The sequence below is a fragment of the Astatotilapia calliptera genome, chromosome 7 (genome assembly GCF_964374335.1).
Source record: "Astatotilapia calliptera chromosome 7, fAstCal68.1, whole genome shotgun sequence".
Classification (NCBI taxonomy): domain Eukaryota; kingdom Metazoa; phylum Chordata; class Actinopteri; order Cichliformes; family Cichlidae; genus Astatotilapia; species Astatotilapia calliptera.
Window position 1 is genome coordinate 50,498,065 of NC_137428.1, and position 23,548 is coordinate 50,521,612.

A 23,548-nucleotide genomic window follows, 5' to 3' on the forward strand; every position below is an offset into this window, starting at 1 on the left:
TAATATCTACTCCAGAGTTTCAGTTTTGTTATTTTTTTTGTTGTAAGGGCAGAAAGTTTATGCTTGGTAAGTTTGTATACAGTGTCACCATGGAAACAAATTCCATCAAATCTTTATCTGTTTTGCTCTTGATGTACTCGTTAGACAGGCTGGACATGTGCGTCTACAAGGGGGAAACTGCCACAAAACTTGGGAAGCAACTACTAAAATGCTTTGTCACACATCTGTGGCATACACACTTTTTCCTCTTCTGAAATTTGAAATGTTGCCAGCTTTCCAGATTCCTCAGTTTTCTATAAAGTTACTTGTGATTATGGATTTTACACAAGATAAACATTGCAAATAGTATCACCATTGCGCTGCTACCAAATTATCACAAGATAGTGGGCATGCAAAAAAGAAGTCTTCAACATTTGTCAGTTCCAAACTATCCAATCCACCAGAATAAAATATCCTGACGACTATCGGTTCCTTTTGGGAAAGAACAACAGTGGTACCTCAGTAATCAGAACTGATAAATAAGCAGAATCCAAGCGGACTCAATGGCACTGATGAGTAACAGCACCTCTGCAACTTTGAACTGGACAAGACTAAGGAGATGGATGAAATGATACCCCTTTTTAAAAAATAATATAAGGAGATAAGCAAGTTCATACATTAGAGTGATATTTGACTTTTTATTGCATAGCTCCAACAGGTTTTCTTCCCATGAATCCCTTTCTATACACACACACACACAGCCTATTGGCATACAGTTGCATAGTTCAGTGAACTGTAATAAACCCCCAGGAAGAAAACAAATTCCTGTGGTCCATTACAAGAGAGACTGCAGGTCTTCCGGTACCTGGCTTGTAGTGCATTGGTACAATTAAGTCTTCGAGGACTCCCTGCAGCAGCAGGAGTGGATTTAAAGATCACCTGGTAAAAGGCATTCTAAAATATTTTTTAGAACAGACAAAGCAGTGCATTCAAGCATGCAGTAAGCAACGAGTGACAAAATATTTGTAGGAGTGCAGAAAAATGTACGAGGAATCATTTCATCATAACAGAATAATAATAGCAAAACCTGCAGCTGAAGAGTGCAGAGAACAGCTTTTATGCCTGAGATCCTCCTCTGAAAACGTACCGTCGACTCTTTGGTTTAAGGTTAAAAACAATCAGCCTAGCAAGTCTGAGTTTTGGTGAAGCTAAAAGGCACCTGTGTGAATGTGCAGAAAACTGAGGTGGCTCAGATCTAACAGTCAATACGGTGCTAAAATGTGCAAAATAGGGTCCATGTTCAGTCTCACCTTGCATTGTGTATTTGTCTAATGTCTGGGGAAGAAAGAATAAGACCTTCGAATCCAGTCACACATTAACAGAACTGCTTTTCAGACACTTTAAATAATAACTCTATCAACATCTCAATCAGTAACTGGCTTATTTTAAAGTAACTTGAAAGGATTCTGGTTAACAATCTTATAATCCAACAGCTGCCCGTCTTTGGGATACAAAAAGAATTAAAAAAAAAAAACAAACAAACCCCCAAACCTAACAACAACAAACAAAAACTTTAGAAAATATTTTTTAGAAATATATTCTTCAAATAAAAACAGGTTCACACATATTTCTATGATCTGACCAGTTTGAAGCCCTGCCCCGTGTCCAGTATTGCTGGTGGAAACCAGTTGAGCTTGAGTCTCTTGAGACATCGCAGGCAGGCGCTGCAGGTCCACAGCAGGTTCAGGCTGCCGCACCACAGCGCCAGCTGGACCACGGGATAGGTAACCCGGGGGAAGTACATGCTCCAGTGATTGGTGACGTCGCTTCCTGTTGGTAGGTGCAGCGTGTAGTCGCCCCAGTGTTTGGAGATGCCGTAAGCAGCAGAAACCGCCCTGCCCCTCTCTGACCACTGGATGTTGCTGTTTGAGTTGCAGTTGTACTCCACCCACTCGGAGGTGAAGTCTCCGAGCTGCGGCAGGTCATGCAGCTCGACGTCCGCCGCTCTGGAGAGCGTCGCTCCCTGGATGGCAACATACAGATTTTCCACCTTCGTAACCGCCTTCACCCATGGCAGAGAGTTGTCACAGTCGAGCACCACAACAAGGCGGGAACAGAAGTTGGTGTTCTTTTCCCTCCACCACTCCAAGATGTGATCCAGATGTAGAGTGTCTCCACCTAAAGATGTGCGCATGAAACAGCTGATTTTATATTTATATATACATATATATACATATATATATATATATATATATATATATATATATATATATATATATATATATATATATATATATATATATAAAAAAAATAAAAAATGGGGTGGTTAATCCTTCAAGCTCAGGTCCTCTGCCAGAGGCCTGGGAGAGGTCTCAATTTCTTTTCTTTCTTTTTTTGCATTATCCTACTGCCAGGGTTTTTGCTAGTTAAAAATTGGCCTCTGGGTGGAGTACCTACAGACATATGCATGACTGATTGTACATTTAGGATGTAGTATGCATTAATATCCATTTTCCTAATATTTCTGGCTATTTAATAAACAAAACAGCATTTTATACTCAAATAAATTAAACTTCAATTCAATACTTGGTTAAAAATATATGTTTTTACAACAACCCAGGTTTCCTTTTTGGAAAGTGCCAAACTTTTTTTCCCTTCAAATACATACGCAGGTTTAGAAAAAAGCGAGTCCCAATCATGACTGCTTCAACTTAAAGCCTCTCTCACCTGCCAGCGCCCACTCGCCAGTGCGATGCGTATGGCCACTGTAGAAGATTACGTAGGTGTCGTGGCGTGGGCCGTCTGGGGTACGGAGGTCCAGAAAGGATTTCATCTTGGACTGCAGAGCCTCCAGGGTTACCCCGCTGGTGGAATAGTCACAGCCAAACGTCTCAATCAGGTGGTGGGCAAAGAAGCGCTGCACGTTGTTCAACATACCCGTAGAGCGCCTGTTCAACTCGTGCACCTGGCCTGGAGGCAGCAGCATCGGCTGACCGTCAGGACTGTAACAGGAAGGAGAATTATGCCACTTTCAGAATTCCATTTCATTTGTGCGCACAGAATATCAATGATGTAAATCCAAACATGAATCTGAATGTGGTCTAAATTGGAGAGGTTTCTAATTCTCAGATACAACGCTGGTCCTCTACCTGCAGTAGTTGGTGGGAATGACCACTGCATAGCCCACGCATGTTCCTCCCAGGGTGTTCCCGAGCTCATGGAAGAGTCCATGGAACAGAGACTCCAGGGGCAGAATGAGCAGGAAAGTGCTCACAAACAAACTGTTTTTGGCCTGCTGAGCAAATTTACAAGAGTCACGTAAAGGAAAAAATGAAACAGGAAACAGAATAACCCGTGTGCTGCAGCAGTAAAGCATTTTTGAGACAGACCTACCTGCCAGCACAGAGCACCCACAGCTACCGTGGACACCAGAGTAAAGAACACCAGGCGTTCAGAGATGAGGCAGAAATGTCGCATGCCTTTGGAGGCCATCACCTTGTCCAGGCCGCTGACCTCCGACCAGCACAGCCTCTGGCATTCGCTGAGCTTAGAGTGAAAACCCCACACAGTGATGACAAACACCATGTGGCAAATACCCCAGAAGAGCGCACACACCACGAAGGCTGGGATCGTGCGGTACCACTGTTCCTGGTCTAAAAGTCTCACAGCAGAAAGGACGATGAAGCTCACCTCCACCGCCAGCAGGGGCAGGAGGGAGACCCGGCGCCACAGCCCCCTCCACACCAGAAACGGTTGCCAGCGCTCGGTCACAGAGAGGCCGCTGAAGTAGACATCGAGCAGAGGGTCGCAGATGAGCTGGCTGAAGAAGCAGGAGAGGGCGAACGGGTTGGTGGTAATGTTCAGAGACTTAAAGAACAGCACGGCAGTGATGACAGCGAAGCAGGCCAGGTTGGCGAGCGCCAGGAGCGCCTTCATCCGCAGCGCAACCATGACCGTGCCCAGAGCGACCACGAGCACCATCACGCTCAGGGACTTCTGAATGAGCAGCGCGGTGCTGGCGATCGCAAAGCCAGCTAGCTCCAGGCGCTCCGCGGAGGTCAAGAAGGCAGGGCGATACCTAGCACATCCAACCAGTCTCTCCAGCAGTGCCCACAGTGTCCTCAGAGCCACGCTGGCCAGCAGCAGGTAGTTGGTAACCTGCTCCCTGACGTCGACGTCCAGGGCGGGGGAGTTGAGGAAACACAGGAGACCCAGCAAGAAACCGAACCACAGGTGGAGGATGTTGAGGCTCATCCTCTCCATACTGAAGTAGTAGAGGCCAATGGCTATTCCAAGGACAACCAGGGCCAAAACAAAAATGACAAGAAGAGCGGACTCCGCGCTTGTTTCCCACCGGACATAGAGACCTATGCACAGGGCCACGAGCAGGTTAAGCCCGGACAAGTAGCCTAGCCACCGGACTGATGACCACATGCTCATCTCTCCGTTGACTTCCTCCAGCCGGGTCATCGCTGCGTGAAGGCAGTGACTGACACAGTAACGTAGAAAACGACACATTTTCCTTTTAAATTAAATACCAACGACCTGAAACTAAAAAATGGCATTTAAGTCAGATATTACCCGGTCTGCTGTCCGCTGTGACATTCAAACTCGGTTTAGCCAGCGGGCTAACTTGTTGAAAGTAGTTAGCTTAGCTGGCGTTAGCTCCTCAGCGGCACATCTTCAGGACGGTTAGTGTCAGCGGTCAAAACACTCACATCTTGGATGTCACTTGTTTGTATTCTTCCATCTGACGTTTGGCACGATTATAAACGATCGCAGTTGGGTTATTCTGACGCCAGCCAGCGGGACTGTGAAAGACATCAGTTCAAAAAGTTTCACATCAAAACTTTTCAGTCAGATGACAGTCGCCATGATTGTGCTAAGACTACGGTAAGCATAAAGGGTCAGAACTGGTGTTGAAAAGTTCAAACGTCCAAACCGTATTGTTGATGCAGTTTTTTTTCTTTTATTTATTTATTTATTTATTTATTTATTTATTGAGTTCGCTCAGTTAAACTAAGATAAGACCCCCCGCCGCCAAAACAGTAGAGTAAACTTTCTCCGTGCTGGCAGGAACTAACAAATGACACATTCAAGGAAGATCCGATTATTTGACCCCTGCATTTAGAAAATCCAGTTTGTTGCCGTTTTTCCCCCGACATGGTTTAGGCCTACATTTTCCCTTGTAGATATTTACAATTTAATTAACTTTTTTTTTAGTAATCGCCTTTTTCCTGTGGACATGGAAGCGGTCTCTTCCATGATTTTACTTCTATCCTCAGGGCACGAGGGGTCGCTAAATGGTTTGACGAGCATGAAAATTATGTGAGTTGCATAGCTTCATATTCCCAAAATTTTAACCCTAGTTGAACGCTTATGGAAGACTTTGGACCAACGTCCCAGTCAGTGCACTCTGCTACTATTATTAAAACACCAGATGAACAATTGCATTTCTGCTTCTCTCCACTACAACTTTAGAGACTTTGGATGAGCATTGTTTAAAGCACACTTAAGTTGTTCTGATTTCTGTGTGGGCTCAATGTGAGACCCTACCAGCCACTCTTTTGACCACATATATGTTTAGATAACCCTTTAGAGATTAGAGGTCTCCCATCACTTTACAGGGGTGTCAAACATACGGTGCGAGGGTCAGAACCAGCCTGGCAAAGACAATAACTGGATGGCTTTGAAGGAGTTCATCTTTGTGTGGTGCATGTAATAGTTAAATAATGAAATTACCAAAAATTCCATCACATCACCAATTTCTTCACCATCTACTGAAGAAATTTTAGTTTTTCTAAAGTGAGTCTGAAAAAAAATCTGAATTAACAAAACGAGACTTTATAAAGTTGTTAAATTTTATAAACCTGATAATTTTAGATTTTATAAATCTGGGCAATAAGCTACAAGAACCTTTTGTTATTTTACACATTCTATCATGAAATTGCACTTTTTCCTTATATTATCATAATCTCAGGGATTAAAAGTTTAGTTAAATGTGTCTGCTCAGACTGAAAGGGGAGTTTCACTGCTCTGGCCTACTCGACGGTCTAGCCCCATCAAAGTGGGCTGTACGGGGCCCACAATGTAAAATAAATATGACATCCCTTCCTTACAAAAATACTAACACTCCTTTTTTAATATTATTAATTAAAAACTCTGCGGCCATGGGGTTTGAATGTTTTTTGTTTTTTTTTAAACAAAAAAAGCAAACAACTACTATTTCTGTATAGTACTATCAGAGGAAGATGAAGAACTTCTGACCAAGTTGTAAAAGAGAGCCGTGGACGTTCTAAGTTGTAAACAACTGATTTTTTTTTTTTTTTTTTTAATATAAAAATCTTAGCACAAAAGAAGGAACACACACCGCCACCTTATATTTACATTCATTTATAAAAGAGAAATACAATGGTACTGTAAGGACACATTGTTCTGCACTGTTGAAAATGCTGATAATGAAGATGATCCATATCATGCAAATAGGCCAAAAGAAACACTGGAAGACAAAAATCACAAAACACGCCCCTTTAAAGTCTGAATATGTACTGTGAATTTTTTTTCTCCTGTTAAAAATCAGGAAGAAAAAACAAAACAGCAGAGATATGCATTAACCAGAAAATGATATGGAAATGGCAAAAGCACACTGCATTACATAAACACATATCCACTAATATGATGGACAAAACAAAAACACAGAAGGCACCTTATAGTTATTATTGGTATCGTTTTGTGGGCCTATCACATTGGTTGTAAAATTGTGAAAAGAAACAACATTTTGTGACACCCTTTGGGATCAATGATAAAGTGCCACTGACAAAAACAAAAAACCAACCAAAAGAAATTCCACACACTAGAAATTCACTTCTTCAGTCACACAGTCTAAGCCACACCCACACATTTAGTCTATTCAGGAACCAGCAGGAACACACAATAACATTTCACCTGGTAGTGTCTTAGCTAAAACCTCCCTGCAGCATACAGCATTTTCAGATCCGACCTCGCTTTCTAAATTTTACAATATTTCACCTTTTTTACAAAAGTGAGTGTAAATTTCTCTCTGTGATTTTTCTAAGGAACTCTGCATCTGCTTTTGTGGAGTGCTGTATTTTCACATCAAAGTTGTAAAACTGTGTCAAAGGAAACTGGTGTAAAGTCACTGACATGCAGTGTTGTACCAATCTGCTGCTTAAGACAAAAAGATTAAATGCAACAGCAGGAAAAAGATCATTCAGAATGAAGTCAGTCTTTAAGAGAAGAGCAAGACAAAAACCTTGTACCTACTATGCACTTGTACCTTTTTAAACACAATAAGTAAACACTTAACGTTTCACATTAGTAAACCTACTAATACTACTGTATGGTTCTGAAAATGTTTCAAATGCTACAAATACCATTTTTTTGTTGTTTTTTTTTGGTAAAAGATACACAAAATCATTCATAGAATGCCAAGTTACCAAGGCATTGCCACAATTTACAACACCAATGTTTGACTGTTTGACTATGGATATCTATTTCCAAACAATTTTTTTATGTCTTGGAAAACTAAAATGAACATCAAAAAAAAAAAAAATTTTCAGGAAGTTGAGCTGTATGTGCCAGAAGCAAACACGCCCGTCTACTTATTCCATCTCTGTCTCACCAGTGCAATCAAACCCCCGTCGCGCTGCTTAGGTTTGCTGTATTTGGCTTTTTTGTACAGAGCAGCCTGTGACTCTAGCTTATTTCAAACAGAGACTGAGTACAGAATGTAGACAAGCTGACTTTTGATATTAAGAGGAGCGGGGAGTTCAGAGATCTTGCGGGTATTCGATTTCCAACTCTTAAAAAACCTAACTATTTATCAAAATATATCCATCTTTTGTGTGTGTGTGTGTGTGTGTGTGCGCGTGCGCGTGCGTGTGTGTGTGTGTGTGTGTGTGTGTGTGTGTGTGTGTGTGTGTGTGTGTGTATATGAGAAAATAATCTGTAAACTTTTCTTTCACACTGTGCAAACTGCATTGTTTTGAGAAGGAGTAGAAGTGGGGTAAGAATGCAGCTGGTTAAATTTGGCAGCGCAGCAGTTGGAGGGGAGACGACAATTAAGCCCTTTTCAGACACACTCTCCATTTACGGTAACCTGGCAGCATCGAAATGTGTCGGCTTCACATCTCAATCAGCATCCTGGTCGCTCTTCGGCAATGCCAATCTTTCTAGGTCAAGCCTTGAAACATTAGCGCGGGCACGGCACAAGTCTGCATGTGTCCCGTGCTTCATTGTGAGCTGCTCAGCTGACCAGAGGATGCATTAAACTTTCAAAAGCGTGGTTACACTTCTAAAAGCTGACACTGATAATACTGTGTGTCAAACCTCATGCTTGTACTGTAGCCTTCTCTCTCACTGTCAGGGGTATATTTGATTTAAAGCATTAGGAATATTAACTAAATATAATTCCATCGCTTTTACAGACTTTTGAAGCCAGTGATGTTATGCTTTCCATGTCTGAAAGGGGCTTTAGGTGGAGAAAAGGGCGGGAGGGTTGCTGGTTTAGCCTAGCTCTGGAGCAAGATGGGATCCTCTAACTCATGAAAGCCGGGGACGGAGCTGCTCTGGCTCTCCCCAGAATCGGAATCATAGGGTGTGTCTGGTAGCTCCGTGAAGCCCCAAGCTAGCTGGTCATCCTCAAACTCGGAACGCGCCTGCATTGTGATGTCTTCACAATCTTCCTCCTCATTGGAATTAAAGTCCTGAGGGATGTAAAGCATCTCAGGGTAGTTGTGTGACACCAGGTCACTGGTGGTGGCCAGAGACACCTTTCGGAAGGCGATGAGATGCATGTGAGAATACTTGACATATTTGTAGCGCTTGAAGCCCAGCGACTCTACCGCGACCCGCCAGCTGCGCATCATGAGGGCGTGGCGGTTTTGGTGAGAAGAGTCAGGCGTGATGATGAGCAGCAGGCCATGCAGCTCCAGCAGCTCATGGGCCTTCTTGCAGCAGATCCAGCGCTGGTATGGCGAGGGGAAGTAGGACAAAAGCAGGGAGAAGACCACCACGTGGAAAAGCTGAGCGGGCAGAGCATCGATGGGGTTATGGAGCTGGCGGAGGAAAGCCTCGACTGCATCACCCGCCAGCTGGAGCGGCTGCTGAAGCTGGAGGTTGAGGAAGTCACACTTGTACACACTCTGAAAAAGCACAAATTTAACAGAAATCAGGGTTCAAACTTGATCTATGCCAGCAAACATTTCTACACAGCTCGTTTGTTTTCATGACTTGCAGCTGTTGGGCGTCACTTTTTCTGTGTTCTGCTGATTTTCTTCACATAGTCTAACCACAGCACTGGCAAAGGACATGACTCATTTCTGGTGTTGTTTTTGCTTTATAACGCAAACACCCAAGTGGGAAACTGTATCCATTTCATGTGAATAAACAAATGGTATAAAAGCACATAGTCAATTAAAATGTAAAACAGAATTAATATGCACTCGTACCTCAACCGCAGGCACTATGTCAATACCGACTGTGAGGAACTCGTCAAACTTCAAGAAAGGGTTAAAGCAGCTTCCCACATCAAGAAGGCGCATTTTCCCCAGCTGAGAAATCGAACTGTAGCACAAACAACAACATGCAATGCCTGATGAGTATAATACACAAAATCATATGCATTACACACACTATAGATAACTCTTTGTAATTGCACAGTCATACATAGTACAATAGTACAATGAAATTGGAAAACTGTCCCACATCGGCACTACGTACAACACGACACAACACGGTAACTTAAGTAATAAAAAGAAGAATCAGTGTATGTTTATTGCACATTATTATTACTATAGAGTGAGGGCAGGTCGTAGCAATTCATTTTTCTTGTTTTTTGGACAAAGACTTTATGATATATATGATATAGAGTGTTATCTGTCATACTCATGACAGATAACACTCTTACTTCATCTTACCTGGGGATGGTGCTGTACGGCTGGGCACTCGTAGATGCTGTACCCACACCCATAGCAAGCGTGGCACTTTTCTGATCCTTCTCTAACACTCTTTTCATTCCACCATCCAAAAAGTACTCTTGACAGACGCTGTGGAAGTGGCATCAAAACACTGCGTTTACAGAAGCTCATTTTACAGGCTCAGATTAGTCCGATTTCACCAGGCTCTATAAAACCTAAAAGATGCCCAAAGACCTTTGGGGGCGTTCATACCTGCGACACCATTCAATCCGGCCCTCTCCTTCACACTTTTTGATCCAATGGTTGTCAGCAAGATTCTTCATGGCGAGGGCGTACTCACTCAGTGTCTGCTCATCCTCGCAGTGCTCACGCCAGATCTTGTCAAAGTCGCCCACTAAGTGAGAAAATCAAACCCCCCTTAAAAATAAGGTCAGCAATATCCAAAACATGGCAAAAAACAGCTTCAAGTACTTCAAGTCTTACTCTTGTATGACGACAGAAAAACATTCACAACCTACTTGCAAGTTTTGGTTATCCACTAAATCACCAAAACCGGATCTTGGAAAAAAGGGGGGGGAAAAAACGGCTGAAAAATCTCAGGTCACTGCTGGTACTTCAATATTGCCTATGTCTCACTTGTTTCTGCTTGCACAGAAGCAGAATTGTGCATCTAAAAATAATAAATAAATAAAACAAAACAAACCCACCCTCAAAACAGTCATTTCACAATAAAAGTTATGTCCACAAAATTTTCCATTTGCAGCTGCTCAGACGTTGACAGCCAGTAGCACAAGCAAACATGCCAACAAGGGAAAAATCCCATGACCAGAAGGGAGAAAAGAAAACTATATAGGAGTTGGTGGTAAACAGCAGTGCTTTCAAAACATGACCACTGTGATTCCATGCCAAGCCTACCAGATCATGCTTCGCTTATTAACCAATCATGAGATCTGCTCGCAGGATGACTTCTTTATGCTCTTCTAGGCTCCAAAACAAGCAGCTACTCTCTCCAGTGCTGAGGTCTTATTCAAACCACAAATTAATCCAAGCTCATTTTAAATACACTACCAGGGTTATGCAGTGTTTTATGGTGGTAAAGTAGGGCAGCGCATACACAAATAACACCAAGACTTGACATTTTAATATGCCTGCATTTTACTACGACACTATTTTAACTATTCAAAAAAAAAAAAAAAAACTTTCCAGGATTTCTTTCATATTTCTGAGCAGTGAAATGGCCAACTGTATAATTTTGATTCAGAGCCGTTCAAATGAAACAAACTAGCCATGCATTCAAGCAGGAGATTAATTCATATTCTTAGTTTATACTGGAAGAAGAAAATATAAAGAAATCTTGCAAACCGTTGTGTCCTGGCCATTGACTCATCCAAAGATTTATTTCCTCTAGATATTTTAAATTTACCCCTTGTGCACTCCTCCCACATGGATTCCCTCACTATGCACAGCACAACGTCATCACCAGAACAAATCCTAGCTTCTGTAGGATTTGTAGTTAAATTTAAAATTCAGAGGACGTTAAAAAATACATCTTTCATCAATATATCTTTCAACTGCTAACTCAAACATGGAGTTAACCGCACTGATTGGGCTGTAAAATAAGACAACAGATGCTACGTATGCATGCTGATGAGCTGAGATTGGGGTTTTCCAAACTTCCTTTTTTTTTTTTTTTTTTTTTTTTTAAAATTGAAGCAAGACAGATGGTTGGATGCTTATGAACTGATACAGTGATTGCAACTAAAAGATCCATTACCTCCTCCCATTTCATCTACTTGAACACAAACATCAGAGCATGTGGTTGCATTGTGTTTTGCATAAAAAGGGCCAATAATGATTTGGTCATTTTATTTGTATGTTGTTTCAAGGCTTGCCAAACAAAGAGACATTAATACCCACCAAATTAACAAATCAAAGAAGTCACAGTAATCTGCTATTAAACAGACACTTTGTTGCTTCTTTAATCATCCCCAAATTGCAAATTGCCTGAAATAAAACTCATTAGAGTGGTAAACAAAGAGAGTGTTTTCCCTTGTGACCAAAATGAGAATATTTATCAAAAAATAAAAAAGGAGAAGACTCATGCTTGTCTCTCATATGTAGTGGCCCCAATAATTTAAAGAAAGTGAATGATTCACCTTCCACAAACTTGCACAAACTTCCTTCTTTACATGACGTGTGTGCAAAGAAACAGCAGGAAGCAACAGCCACAGACAGGATTTAACCTGCTGTGTCGTCTTTGTGGTTTTTCTCCTGGCAAAAAGTAAGACGAGGTTCTTTTCCCCAATCTCAGCTCCACAGTTGAAGATCTCCTTTGGCTCTTTTATCCTTCAAGACACAGTTAAACCTCCACTAGAAAGGGGGGGGGGGGGGGGGGGGGGAGTTCTGGCCTATCCCAATGTGCCTTTTAATTAAATTATTTTCGCTGTCTGGCTCTGAACGGTAGCAAATCTCAGAAACAACACTAATTAGGTTGTATAAGTTGCGGCAACTGTTTGCTCAGTCTACAGAGTTATCTTTTATTGACAACCGGGAGCCAATCGGAAGTTACTCTTTTTCTTTCACCAGTCAAATGTCACATGTGTGTTGACTAGGTTTGAGAGCGAGAGATAAGATGTTGTTTGCAGAAGAGCCTTGTGTAAGCTGCCACAATTTATTTCTAAGGAGCTTTAATCAAGGCCTCGCTTGCTTGGTGCAACCCGCTGCTGTCGACTGGAGTCTGCCACCACAACAGCTAATCAGAAGTAAAAAATAAATAAAAAAACTTACAAATCCGTGATTACCGGATTAACCGCTAACTTTTTAACGTTACTTCAACATTTGTGAGATAACTAACAGTATCAGCCCATAGGCTGCAGGGCCACAGAGAAACAGAGGGGCCCACTGAGGCTGCTTACCCTCCCTGTATTTCCTACGCAGTTTTCTGTGGACGTTTTTGACGACTCCCGACAGTTTCTCCTGCTCCTTCTTGCACGGTGCTTCACTTGGAATTGGCACGTAGAATAGCTCCGACTGGTTTTCCGTCTCCCCGGTCTCGACATTGTCCCTGGGGTCCATAGCACCGCACCACCGATGTTACCCTCCGCCAGTCGTTTCCCCTTTTCCAGGCTGCAACCCGACCGGCGAACCGGCGCACGAGCCAACAACAGGGAAGCCGATTGGCTACCTGGAGCATACACGCGTCATAAACTGACAGCGCGTCGTCCAATCACAGGCGTGGAAGCATTCTTGAGCTGGCGTGCGTGCTGCGAAGCGTTCAGGTGCATTTGGAAATCTGTAAATTGCTGAAAAATCGTAAACAACACATCAGACAGTGTTGTTTTGTGTTTTGCAAAAGTTTTTATCTACAAAAGAAAACTAAACTTTGTTTTTTAGCCAACTGATTTATTCGTTTAACCCCTAAAACTATTCAAAGATAGTATATTACAAAAAATGTATGTTCTTAGACAATATCCCACTGAACTGAATAACTTTTTGTGTGTTTTTGTCGTTGTTTGCTTTCTTTTATTAGTTCTCCAATTAAAATATTGGACATGTGTTGAAGAAACTACTGGAAGCCCTTCCTGTAAAATAAATTTGCTAGCATTATGTATACAAACCTTGTTCTGAAAAAGTTGGGACACTGTATATTATGCAAAATGACATCAACGTCATCATTATCACAATATACAGTATCACCAACAGGTGATGAGACTCTGGAGAAATCTCTGTGTGCAAGGGAAGAGGCTGAAAATCAAAACTGGATGCCCTATGGCAGCACTGTCATGTAAATCACTGCACAAGCTCAGGAGCACTTCCAGAAATATCTCACTGTGAACATAGTTCAACGTGCCATCCTTATATATCATTTCCCTTCTTTGCATGAAGCCAAACGATTTTTATATTATAACAGACCCATATATAGGATCTAGTCCCCCGCCTCCAACCCCCATCATGATTTAAGACAGGGTGACTGGAGAGGATGTTCTGTCCTGTTAAATGGGATAGTGTAAGAAGGATCATTTCTAAAGCTGTACAGATATTAAACCTTTGAAAAGATGATGCAATGTTTTCTAAAATAGGCTAAGAATTTGAAAACCCACAAGTGATGCCAATCCATGGTTATTGTTTCTGGAAATTGGCTTGGAAAATCCTGATGGAGAGCATTATAGTCTGAGATGGTAATTTGACTCTGGCTAATGAAAACAAACTGACACTGTCTGAACAACAGGGGAAAAAGTTAAATACCATATATGTCAATGCTGTTTGCAGGACAACATCTATTATTAACTGCATGTTCAGTCATTTCAGAATATGAGGTAATGCCTTACGGTGGACACTGTGTAACCCCAATGAAAATAAAATAGTCACTAAATCCACATTGGTAGTGGACTTATTACATCTGTGTTCAGCAGAACCGTGTCCACATGGACTCGAGGTAATAACAAATATTAGAAATCTACAGTTTTATCACAGGGACTACATACTACAACATGAATAAAATTTTAGATGCCTTCCTGTTGTGTGTGGCTGATCATGTCCGTCCCTTTATGACCACAGTATTCCTATTTTCCAGTGGACGCTTCCAGCAGGATAATAGAGCTCAAAGCTCAAATAATTATAAACCAGCTTCTTGAACATGACAGTGAGTTCACTGACCTCAGATGGCGTCCACAGTTACCAGATCTATGTCCAATAGAGCGTGCAACAGAATATTCACATCATAGATATGCAGCCAACAAATCCACACTAACTGTGTGAAGCTATGTTAATAGGGACCAAACTATCTGAGCAGTGTTTCCAGCACCTTGTTGAATCTGTGAATTGAGGCAGCTCTGAAGGGATAAGGGGAGTCCAACCTGATTTTAGTACAGTGTACTTTATGAAGTGTCTGGAGAGGGTGTCTATTTATTTTCAGTTTAAACACAGATTTCATATGAAGTGAGGACAACTGTAGCTTTATTTAAACTTTTGTTGTAGTTATAAATTCTTAAACCCTCTGACAGTGAAGTATTTCTCTCTCCCAAAATATCACACATCACATGGTGGCTAAGGCACTGTTTATTTAGCTGGAGATATGCTTATTAGATGTATTGTGGAACCCGAGACATGTACTAATATTTTGGTGGAGGAAAAAATGGCCCTATGAGTTACAATTTATTAAATTGCGTCTCATCTCGGTTTAAAGGATTTTTATTGTATCAATTTGATTTCCCTTTGCTTCTAAAGCAATTCTATGCTTCATAAAGTGTGGCTCACACAATACACAATAGAAATATATATATATATATAAAATTTTTAATGCTAGTATTTCTAATGAAATGAACTTTTAAAAATGCATTATCCCCATTCTCACGGCACATTTGATTTATCATTGTATCCAAGTAAAAACACCTAAAAAGAGGTCAGATAGGCACCTGTTAGTCTGACAAAGACGACAGTTGCCTGACTATCTTTCACTTTGTAAAAGTTATTAAACAATCCAAGAGGTATAGGGTTTAGTCAACATGTCAGCCATGCTAATAAAACTGCATTGCTATTGCTCTAAAGGGTTTACTTCTGAGAGAAACACCTTTTTAGGTCAACTAACTGGGTAGTTTCATGGCTGCAAACTAAACAAAGTCAGTGAGCTTCCAGACAAAAGACAGCATTACAACGTGTTTCACATGATACCTCGGAACCATCCTGTCTTTATTTAGAAACACTTCAAATCAAAAAGAAGCCCCTGTTTATACCTTTTGTGTGTCCGGCTTATAAATGTTATGGTGTTTCTTTTTAAAAGGGAACACTAATCCTTTTTTCCCTGAAGTCATACAGCAGCTGTGTTCAGCTTGCACAGCTAAAAGTCAAAGTTGAAAACAAAAGTTATGGGTCCAAGTGACTTGATTTCTATCTGGGTTTATTCATTCATCCCAGGAACTTCAATGACCCCACTCAAACCATTGGGGTGAGTGTGACCTGGCCAAAGAAGATACTAAACACTGAGTTGCTCCCGGTGCGTTCACTGGACTGTAAATGTTAGTTAAAAAGCACTTAGATGCAGGAAAAAAGTGATGTAACTCAGTATCATGTGTGTGTGTGTGTGAATGGGTGTGGCATACGGTGTTTTGACAGCTTGAGCAGAAAAGCACCATTTAAGAACCATTTACCTCACCTCAGGTGACCTCAGTCGGTCACATGATGGATTGGGGAAAGGTCTCATAGTGGTTTCAGCCCTTAATCCCTGGTAACAGTAATGACTCATACCTTTTACCAGAGTCTAAATACTTGGACCCTCTACCATTTTTTTAGAACCGAAGAAGCCTCTTGGATGATTAGAAAAACATCATCACAAACCCAAAGAAATCCAATTTGCTTCCTTTCCTTAGTCTCTCAAGACTACCCTGACCTGGATGAACCTGCACATGGATACTGATTTTAAGGCTACACCTAAAAACAAAAAACATGCGCATGACATCTACACTAAAAAATAAATGTAGTATAACAGAAAAATATTTCATTTTTTTAAAGCATGATCGAAAAATTAAAATTAAAATTAAACATTCTCATTAGCTTCAGTGAGTAGTGTATTTCACCTTGAAAAAGCTGCAGAACTGATCAATGTAACCATTGTAATGTAGGTTTTATGTACAGTGAAGCATTGAGAATAATGACTTATGACAGCAAACGTGTGTGATATCTGCCTAACTGTGTCTTCTTGAGCTAAATTTGGACTTCTGCTGGAAATCTACTTCCTAACTCACGATGTAACCGGAAGCCCCTTTTCCCCCTACGCCACATCCATCCACGCTGTTCGAGTCGATGCTGTGACACCCCGACATGTAGTTACATTTCGGTGGGCTTGCAGCAGGTTGCGCGGAAGGTTATGGTGCAGGGTTAAAGGAGTTTACAGTATAAGTAACAGCATAGATCTCCTGCAAAAATCAGTCTAAATCATGCATTAGTCATCACTGGAAGAAGAATTGGGTATCACATCAGTACCATGTACACTCTGAAAACCTTTAAAATCAAACATATTGTTTTTTTTAATTATTATTATTACATTTTAATTCAGCCCATTGTGTTGTCATTTTTAACTGGTTACTTCTCTTCTCGGCAGCAGAGCCAAACCAGAGATATCAAGTAGAGGCCCAAACAGGCAAAAAAGTCATAATGGTATGCCACAACTAAAAACACCACCAGCAGGGTTGCATATAGCAGTGATTTTGCAATATTGCTACAGGAAAACGTGTCTGTCCAGGACAAAACACTCTGACCCATGCGCTCCTCTGCAGGGGAAACAGCGGCATTGCTGTCTTCAAGCTTCTCCTGAAGGCAACTGAGGTGTTGTTCTTCATCGTGATATTCAGTGATGGGCGGCATAGTGGCAGACAGCAGTTTGGTTCTGCTTAGACGGGGCCTTTTGCTCACAGTGCTCTTGTCTTCGTGGGACCATCCTCCTGTGCCGACGGCCCTCAGGCAGTGCATGTACAGCTCCACCTCATCGCCCGAGTCCGACTCTGCTGAAGCGCTGTCCTGGCTTGTTTGATCACTTTCAGGTTCATCCGTTAAAGCGCCCCCCTCTGCAGCGGCACAACCATTTCCATCTTCTGACTGAGCTTTTGTGGTGTGAAGACATTGTTTTTCAGTTTGAATGTGTACACTTTGCTCTTCTCCTATACTTTCTTTCACTGGTACGCTCTCGTCGCCATCCTTCAGCCCACTGTGCACCAGAGCAGATAAAACCTCTCCATCCTTGCTTCCTGTAATTTCTAACTTCTCTTCCAAACACAGTTCTGGATCTTTTTGTTCCTGTTTCGCCACACGTGAATGTGATTCTACAAGCTCCGCCTCTACTGCTCTGTAATTTAGGAATTCGTAACGTGGATCCAGCTCCTCTCCGTTTCCCTCCTTTGGTTCTTTCTCCCACTCTGCTCCGCCTTCACCTTCCTTATTCAAGTTTATTTTCCCATCTCCCTTTATCTCCTCGTTTTCTTGGATGTGTGCCCATTCAATACTGACCTCTTTTCCTGCAAAGTGTTTTTTTGTGTGCAGCTCTGTCTCTACTGGTCCCTCTGTTTCTTGTACTTGGTTCTCCTCAGTTAATTCTTCCCTTCCACCTGTTTTGTTCATCTTTATGACTTGAGCACATTCTACCTCAGTACTGGCACCATCTTCTCCAGAGACAGCCTCTCCGATTGTTTCGCTGTCCTCTTCTACTCCTGTCACTGCCCTCCCCTTGACAAATTCCTCATTTTCAATTTCTTTTTCTCTTACTTCACAGACGCCCGGATTTAAATATACTATCTCCCTTTCTTCTTCGTGTATTAAAATGTTGTTTTCTTCTTCTTTAACCATCATTTCCCAGTCCTTCACTTCAGTGATTTCTCCTAAACAGAGAGCCTCCTCCTTAGCTTTGATTTTGCAATGCTCTGTTTTTTCCTGTGTCTCTGTAGTCACGCATTCAGCCAACTCCCCTGTTACCTCAGTTTCACCAGAGGATTTTGATTCATCTTTGAGTGAGCCGTGTGTCATTTTACTGCCTTCTCCCATGTTGTTAGTTTCTCCTCGAGCTTCCAGAAGTGTCTCGGGTGTTGTGAAATCTGATTTCTCCACAAGTTTGCAGTCAGGAACAGTTGCTTTTGTAACTGAATTGTCATTGTGGTGCAAATTCAACTTATGCAAGTCTTCACATGGTTTAACCTCACTAAAAGATGCGTTACCAGGACACAGAGCTTTGATTAACTCACATTCATGGCGTTTTTCTTCTAAGTCGGCGCTCTGTTGGTCAGGTTCTTCATTAACATGTCCCAGCAGGTCCCCAGAGCTTTCAAGTTTTACAAATGATGTTTGCGGACTGGTCCTGACTTCATGTGTATCGCTTTTTGCGTGCGTTTCATCCAGATTAGTTTTATCATGTGTACATGGATTCTCTGGGAGTGGACACTGTGTTGTTTCTGCTGTAATTTGGCCTTGGGGGTCATGTGTTACACTGTCTTCCTGTGCTTCTCCCCAGGGATGTAAACTCTCAGCCGGTATTTGTGGATTCAACAAATCTGCTTGCGATAAAATGTTTACAGTCTCAGGACAGCTTAATGTGTCTTCTAAACAAGTTTGTGAACCCTTAAGTGTGCTTGTGCATCTCCGGTCTGTAATTTCAGTCCCAGCCAGAACCTGCAGAGTCTCTGCATTTAATGTCAGACTTAAACTTGCTTCTTCTTCTTCTTCTTCTTCTTCTTCAACACGATTATTGCATGGTGCTATGTCTGTGCATTCCTGGTTTGATTTCTGGTTATTAATCACATTTCGAAGTGCTTTACTATTGTTACTTTTAATATCTGTTGAAACAGTGCAACTAATCTGTCTCATGCCAGTGTGAGGATGTAAGCCTCCAATATTCAGTGTAGCCCGTGCAGGATTTTCCCAGCCAGCTCCTGTCTGACTTTCACTTCCCACTCTGCCAAACACCTGGTGATACAGCGGAGCCACCACAGTGCCAAATGTGAAGCTGCTGGTCTGGCCAACAAGGCTTTCATTTCTCACTGCTGTTCTGCTAATGTATTCATGACCCATGTCTGCCTCCTGACTACTGTCCTGAGATTTGGTATGTTGCTGTTCTGCTTGAGCAAAATTATCAAACAGGTCATCTTGGATGTCCGTGGCACTCTCACCTTCTGCTAATGTGACTGAGGCAGCCAAAGCAATGCTCTCAGATTTCTCTGGCTCGTTCTCAGACGTTCGGTCAAGTGCTGGTGACAAAACATGTGAAACACTGAGGAGGGGTTTGCTGCACTTTGCTTGGGACCCTTCTGGTTTGTGGTTGCTCTCAGCAAACAGTTGCACATCTGTATGGCTTTCCTTTGGGGTTTCTTCTCGAGCTGCCTGTGGTACCCCTGGAGGTGATTCGTCTCTATCTGCGTTGTTGGCGTCTCCGTTTCTTTGAGCAAAGTAGTCCCTCACCCGGGCCATCCGTGCAGCCTTTCTGCGACTCCTTTGGCTGTCGTTTACTCCGCTCTCAATCTGTCCACCAACACAGATAGATTCATTTCAACAACATGCCCCTTAAAGAAAACCAAGTGAGGTAAAATTTAAAGCTGCATTTCTCACAACAAGAAGACATTAAAAAAAAACAAAGCATGCCTGACTAAATGTAATTGAAACTGTGAGAAAGCACAAACTGCAAGTATCACTTCTTATTTATTTTTTTTAGGTGCACAGCACATTATGTTATACTGGTGGTACCCAACTCCAGTTATGTGACCCTCTCTGAAAAAGTGCACCAGGGTCATGTTAAGCTCTCTGCTCCTCCTGCTCCTCACAGTCATACCGATCCTTTAAATACCTTTACACTGCTAATAATACATCATATATGTAGAAAACTTAACCCTAACCCTAACGCAGGGATGTCAAACTCATCTTACATTATGGCCCACTTCAGTGTTTCGTGGGCCTGACCAGTGAACTACATGTTTAATCCCTGAGATATTATTAAAAAAAAGGTACAATATTAATAATACATCTCATTTTTTTCTACATGATAAAGAAACGTTGCTGTAAAATGAAAAGAATCTGTCAGCACTACTCTTTGGGTTGTAACGAATGTTCAGAATTACAATAAAAGGATAGGAGTCTTTGCTGGGCCGATTGTGGCCCCTGGGACTTATGTTTGACACCCCTGCTTTACAACATTTTGCATGTGAGGATTTACAATGTCAGGACAGAACTGGAACTGTTGCGTCATCAGTCATATCGGCAACATTTTTTTTCCACTCACCAGTAATTTCTGTCCATGTTCCTCTGACATTCCTGACTGATCATTCTTAGATTTCAAAGTGTCACCCTCTAGTCCACTGTTGGCCACATCTGGAGACAAGAAACATTTTATCTATGATCCTGCTGGGCTATCAACGCAGTTTTCTTCAATTTCAGGTCATTTCTTCATTTCACAGTGGGGAAAAGGAAAATTTTCACCTGCTGCAATATTTCCCTGTGTTGACGACTCCTTTCCTGAACTGTTTTCCACGCTGGAGTTCGAACTGTAATAAGTTAATTAATTAAAAATGCGATCAGTCAGGGTTAATTCGCTTTTCTTTTTCACGTAGCTTCAGGTGATTATCGTCAATCAACAAACCACGTAAGGTGACAGTGCTGAGATACACAAATTGTTTTGATTAAAAAGTGTTAAATTGTTAAAAACTTGTAAGTATTTATATGTGTGAGATGTGAAATTGTGTATTTTCTAACTGTGACTGTTGTCCATTTCACAAAGTCTAGATTGGTTATAATGTAAAAAAAAAAAAAGAAAGAAAGAAAAGAAGAAGAAGCATATTTCTTCTATTTATATGAGTTATTCAAATTATAGACCTCACATAGTCATCACCAAAAAAACTTAAGTTACAAAACTAACTAGCAAAGGACATTTTTAATGAATAGTCAATATTTAATTCAAGGCAGGAAATGGCCTTTACAATCTTCCATAACAAGCATAATGGACATTCCCCTGACCATGCACAATTCCTATAATTAAATAAACCTAAAAAATGTGCCTAAAAATGTTTTATGAAATCACTTTGTATTCTCACCTGGCTGTCTTGAGGCAGCTTTTCTTGTTCACGTTTTCCTTCTGTGGCTGATCGTTTTCCTTTGTTCTGCGGAAACATGACAGCACGTAGTTCTTGTTGGCGTTGTTGGCCCAGAACGTCCCCACAGGTGTTTCATACCGCAGACAAAAGTCAACTCTGGCCCCCTCTTCCCGAAATGGAGGCCACAAAGTGAGCGTGAATGAGAAACAGTCCGTCAGCCCATCGCTGGAACCAGGGATGTACTCAGCCAGGAGGTCAAAGTGGCTGGACCAGCAGTCCAAAGTTGTTCGAACATATATCGCCTTAGTGAAGGAGATGTTGAGGACGCGCACCACCGCTTTTACTATTGTGGTCCCTGGAAGTAACTCAATTTTTTCCAGCTCTACTTTCTGCTTCTGGACCTTGGTCAGTAGCTCCTCGGTTAATAACGGGAGGGAAAAATTAAGAGGTGAAAGAATGTATTCATCTTCATCATTGCCTTCCCCATCAGATGTGTCGTATCCTGGCAGTTTGGGCACGTCCCACGTGTCGAACTCCTTCACTTGAACCAAATTGAGGCCTTTGGCATCTGCGAAGGAAACTCTCCTGGAGCCACACATGGGAGGCTCAGGCTCCGAGTCCTCATCAGACACAGAGCTCTTTCTCCGTGGGAGAGGAGAGGATTTAGGCCTGAGGCCGATGACCACCTCGTCCTCATCATCGTCCACGTCCCAGGAGCTGAGGACTGGGACTCCTAAGAAGTTACAGGCCCCAGACCCTCTTGGCTGCCCCCAAAAATCCATGAAGCTCTCTGTGAGAGACTCAGCGTGAAAATGAACTGCGCTGCTTCTGGCAACTGACATTCATGCTCTGACTTAACAGATGGAGTCAAATTACAGATGACATTGTTGCGAGGGCCAACACTATAAATAGGCCAGAAGGGACTTAAACTATGTGCAGTAGTCTAAGTCTTCTCCTGAAGAGAATGTATGACCCAGTGCCGTATTTGTTTTTTTGTTTTTTGAGGGCTTGTTTGACCTAATCTAAACTATAAGTTGATAATCATCTAAGTTTCTTATTACAAAACCACCCCAAAGTCTAAATATTTTGTGGACATCTTTGTAGAATCCATGACTCCCAAAGGAGTTATAATGTTATTTTTACAGCCACATGGGATTTACCATGGAAACTATTTATGTTTTGTTACTTCTGGCCCACAACGGGCTCCATTGCACTTGCATCCTGTTTAAAATCATTTCAAATCTGTGAATATCTGATAATTTAATAGCTGTGAAAGTCTCAAGGTGAGAAACAGTCATTCCACATTAGATTTATCTATTATCCACCTATCACATTGGCAGATACCATGATACAGTTTATGGCTCTAGTGTGTAATATTTCCTGTATTTATCTTATAGGTGACAAATTTGCATAATTGCCAAAAAAGTGGTGAGCGCTTAGTATTAGTGAGTAAAACATATTGTTTAACAATGAATAAGAATGAATGGTAAGCACTTGATTGATTCGTATGAGACAAGGCTTTTGTCCAGGCTGTTAGAGGATGTGATGCAGACAGAATACCTTTATTGCAGTGCTCAGTCGTGGAAGGTAGGGTGAAAATAAACCATGAATACAGAGGAAGGAAGCGTCATGCTACATATTATTGACACTTTTTACAATATAGAAGAAAAAAGCAGGAAGTGATTTTAACCATGTACCTGAGACAGAGGAGAGCAGCATCATTATAGAACAAAACATGAAGCAGTATTTACTTTTAAGACAAGTATTGTATTTTGTATGCATTCATTTATTTTTCTTTGTTCCTTTTAAACATGTTCTAAGAATTTGTAACTCAGTAAACATCCGATAAGGGCAGCCCGACAGATGTTTACTGTAAACATTATGTATCAGTAGGTAATGGATAATAGGTAGTGATTTGTAAATGAATGTAGATAATATTATACTACATTATATTTCAAAATAACTAGGCAGCTCATGCTCTTTCTCTTGATCATACTTTTTTTAATAGCTAGAAATCTTTTTGAGGTCAACTTGAAAGAAAGGCAGATGAGAAAAGTAATGAGGTCAGAGGTC

General features: G+C 41.6%; 4 protein-coding genes across 6 annotated transcripts in view; 1 reads left to right on the plus strand and 3 right to left on the minus strand.

Annotated features, from left to right (window-relative positions):
* Nucleotides 1-663: 663 nt before the first annotated feature.
* On the minus strand, nucleotides 664-4,892 carry tmem168b (transmembrane protein 168b). 3 transcript variants are annotated; one of them, XM_026175268.2, is made up of 4 exons: nucleotides 3,373-4,892; nucleotides 3,129-3,274; nucleotides 2,707-2,981; nucleotides 664-2,157 (listed from the first exon to the last, which is right to left on the minus strand). In XM_026175268.2, the coding sequence occupies exons 1-4, from the start codon at nucleotides 4,495-4,497 to the stop codon at nucleotides 1,610-1,612; spliced, it is 2,094 nt and encodes a 697-aa protein (XP_026031053.1). In that variant the 5' UTR covers nucleotides 4,498-4,892; the 3' UTR covers nucleotides 664-1,609. The 3 variants fall into 3 exon arrangements, with proteins under 3 accessions (XP_026031053.1, XP_026031056.1, XP_026031054.1); XM_026175271.2 differs by having other exon boundaries at nucleotides 3,129-3,271; nucleotides 3,670-4,891; XM_026175269.2 differs by having other exon boundaries at nucleotides 3,129-3,271; nucleotides 3,373-4,890.
* Nucleotides 4,734-23,548, plus strand: part of LOC113026457 (forkhead box protein P4-like) — a 33,098-nt gene continuing 14,283 nt past the window's right edge. The window contains exon 1 of the mRNA XM_026175272.2: nucleotides 4,734-4,872. The gene's annotated coding sequence lies outside the window, so the exon portion shown is untranslated. The remainder of the gene's footprint in view (nucleotides 4,873-23,548) is intronic.
* Nucleotides 6,357-13,071, minus strand: samtor (S-adenosylmethionine sensor upstream of mTORC1). Its single transcript, XM_026175273.2, has 5 exons — nucleotides 12,833-13,071; nucleotides 10,170-10,311; nucleotides 9,918-10,046; nucleotides 9,450-9,564; nucleotides 6,357-9,143 (listed from the first exon to the last, which is right to left on the minus strand). The coding sequence occupies exons 1-5, from the start codon at nucleotides 12,990-12,992 to the stop codon at nucleotides 8,511-8,513; spliced, it is 1,179 nt and encodes a 392-aa protein (XP_026031058.1). The 5' UTR covers nucleotides 12,993-13,071; the 3' UTR covers nucleotides 6,357-8,510.
* On the minus strand, nucleotides 15,575-22,401 carry ppp1r3ab (protein phosphatase 1, regulatory subunit 3Ab). Its single transcript, XM_026175267.2, has 4 exons — nucleotides 21,476-22,401; nucleotides 20,865-20,929; nucleotides 20,668-20,756; nucleotides 15,575-19,913 (listed from the first exon to the last, which is right to left on the minus strand). The coding sequence occupies exons 1-4, from the start codon at nucleotides 22,315-22,317 to the stop codon at nucleotides 16,995-16,997; spliced, it is 3,915 nt and encodes a 1,304-aa protein (XP_026031052.1). The 5' UTR covers nucleotides 22,318-22,401; the 3' UTR covers nucleotides 15,575-16,994.

Excerpts from the sequence above, each read along its gene's own strand:
- tmem168b (XM_026175268.2), bottom strand. The coding sequence starts at position 4,497 with ATGTGTCGTTTTCTACGTTACTGTGTCAGTCACTGCCTTCACGCAGCG. Across the intron at positions 3,275-3,372 it reads TGGGTGCTCTGTGCTGGCAG|CAGGCCAAAAACAGTTTGTT; the intron begins GTAGGTCTGTCT and ends AAATTTGCTCAG. Across the intron at positions 2,158-2,706 it reads TGGCGAGTGGGCGCTGGCAG|GTGGAGACACTCTACATCTG; the intron begins GTGAGAGAGGCT and ends GCACATCTTTAG.
- samtor (XM_026175273.2), bottom strand. The coding sequence starts at position 12,992 with ATGGACCCCAGGGACAATGTCGAGACCGGGGAGACGGAAAACCAGTCG. Across the intron at positions 9,565-9,917 it reads CCGTACAGCACCATCCCCAG|TTCGATTTCTCAGCTGGGGA; the intron begins GTAAGATGAAGT and ends TTTGTGCTACAG. Across the intron at positions 9,144-9,449 it reads ACATAGTGCCTGCGGTTGAG|AGTGTGTACAAGTGTGACTT; the intron begins GTACGAGTGCAT and ends GTGCTTTTTCAG.
- ppp1r3ab (XM_026175267.2), bottom strand. The coding sequence starts at position 22,317 with ATGTCAGTTGCCAGAAGCAGCGCAGTTCATTTTCACGCTGAGTCTCTC. Across the intron at positions 20,930-21,475 it reads AGCTGCCTCAAGACAGCCAG|TTCGAACTCCAGCGTGGAAA; the intron begins GTGAGAATACAA and ends AACTTATTACAG. Across the intron at positions 20,757-20,864 it reads ACAGGGAAATATTGCAGCAG|ATGTGGCCAACAGTGGACTA; the intron begins GTGAAAATTTTC and ends TCTTGTCTCCAG.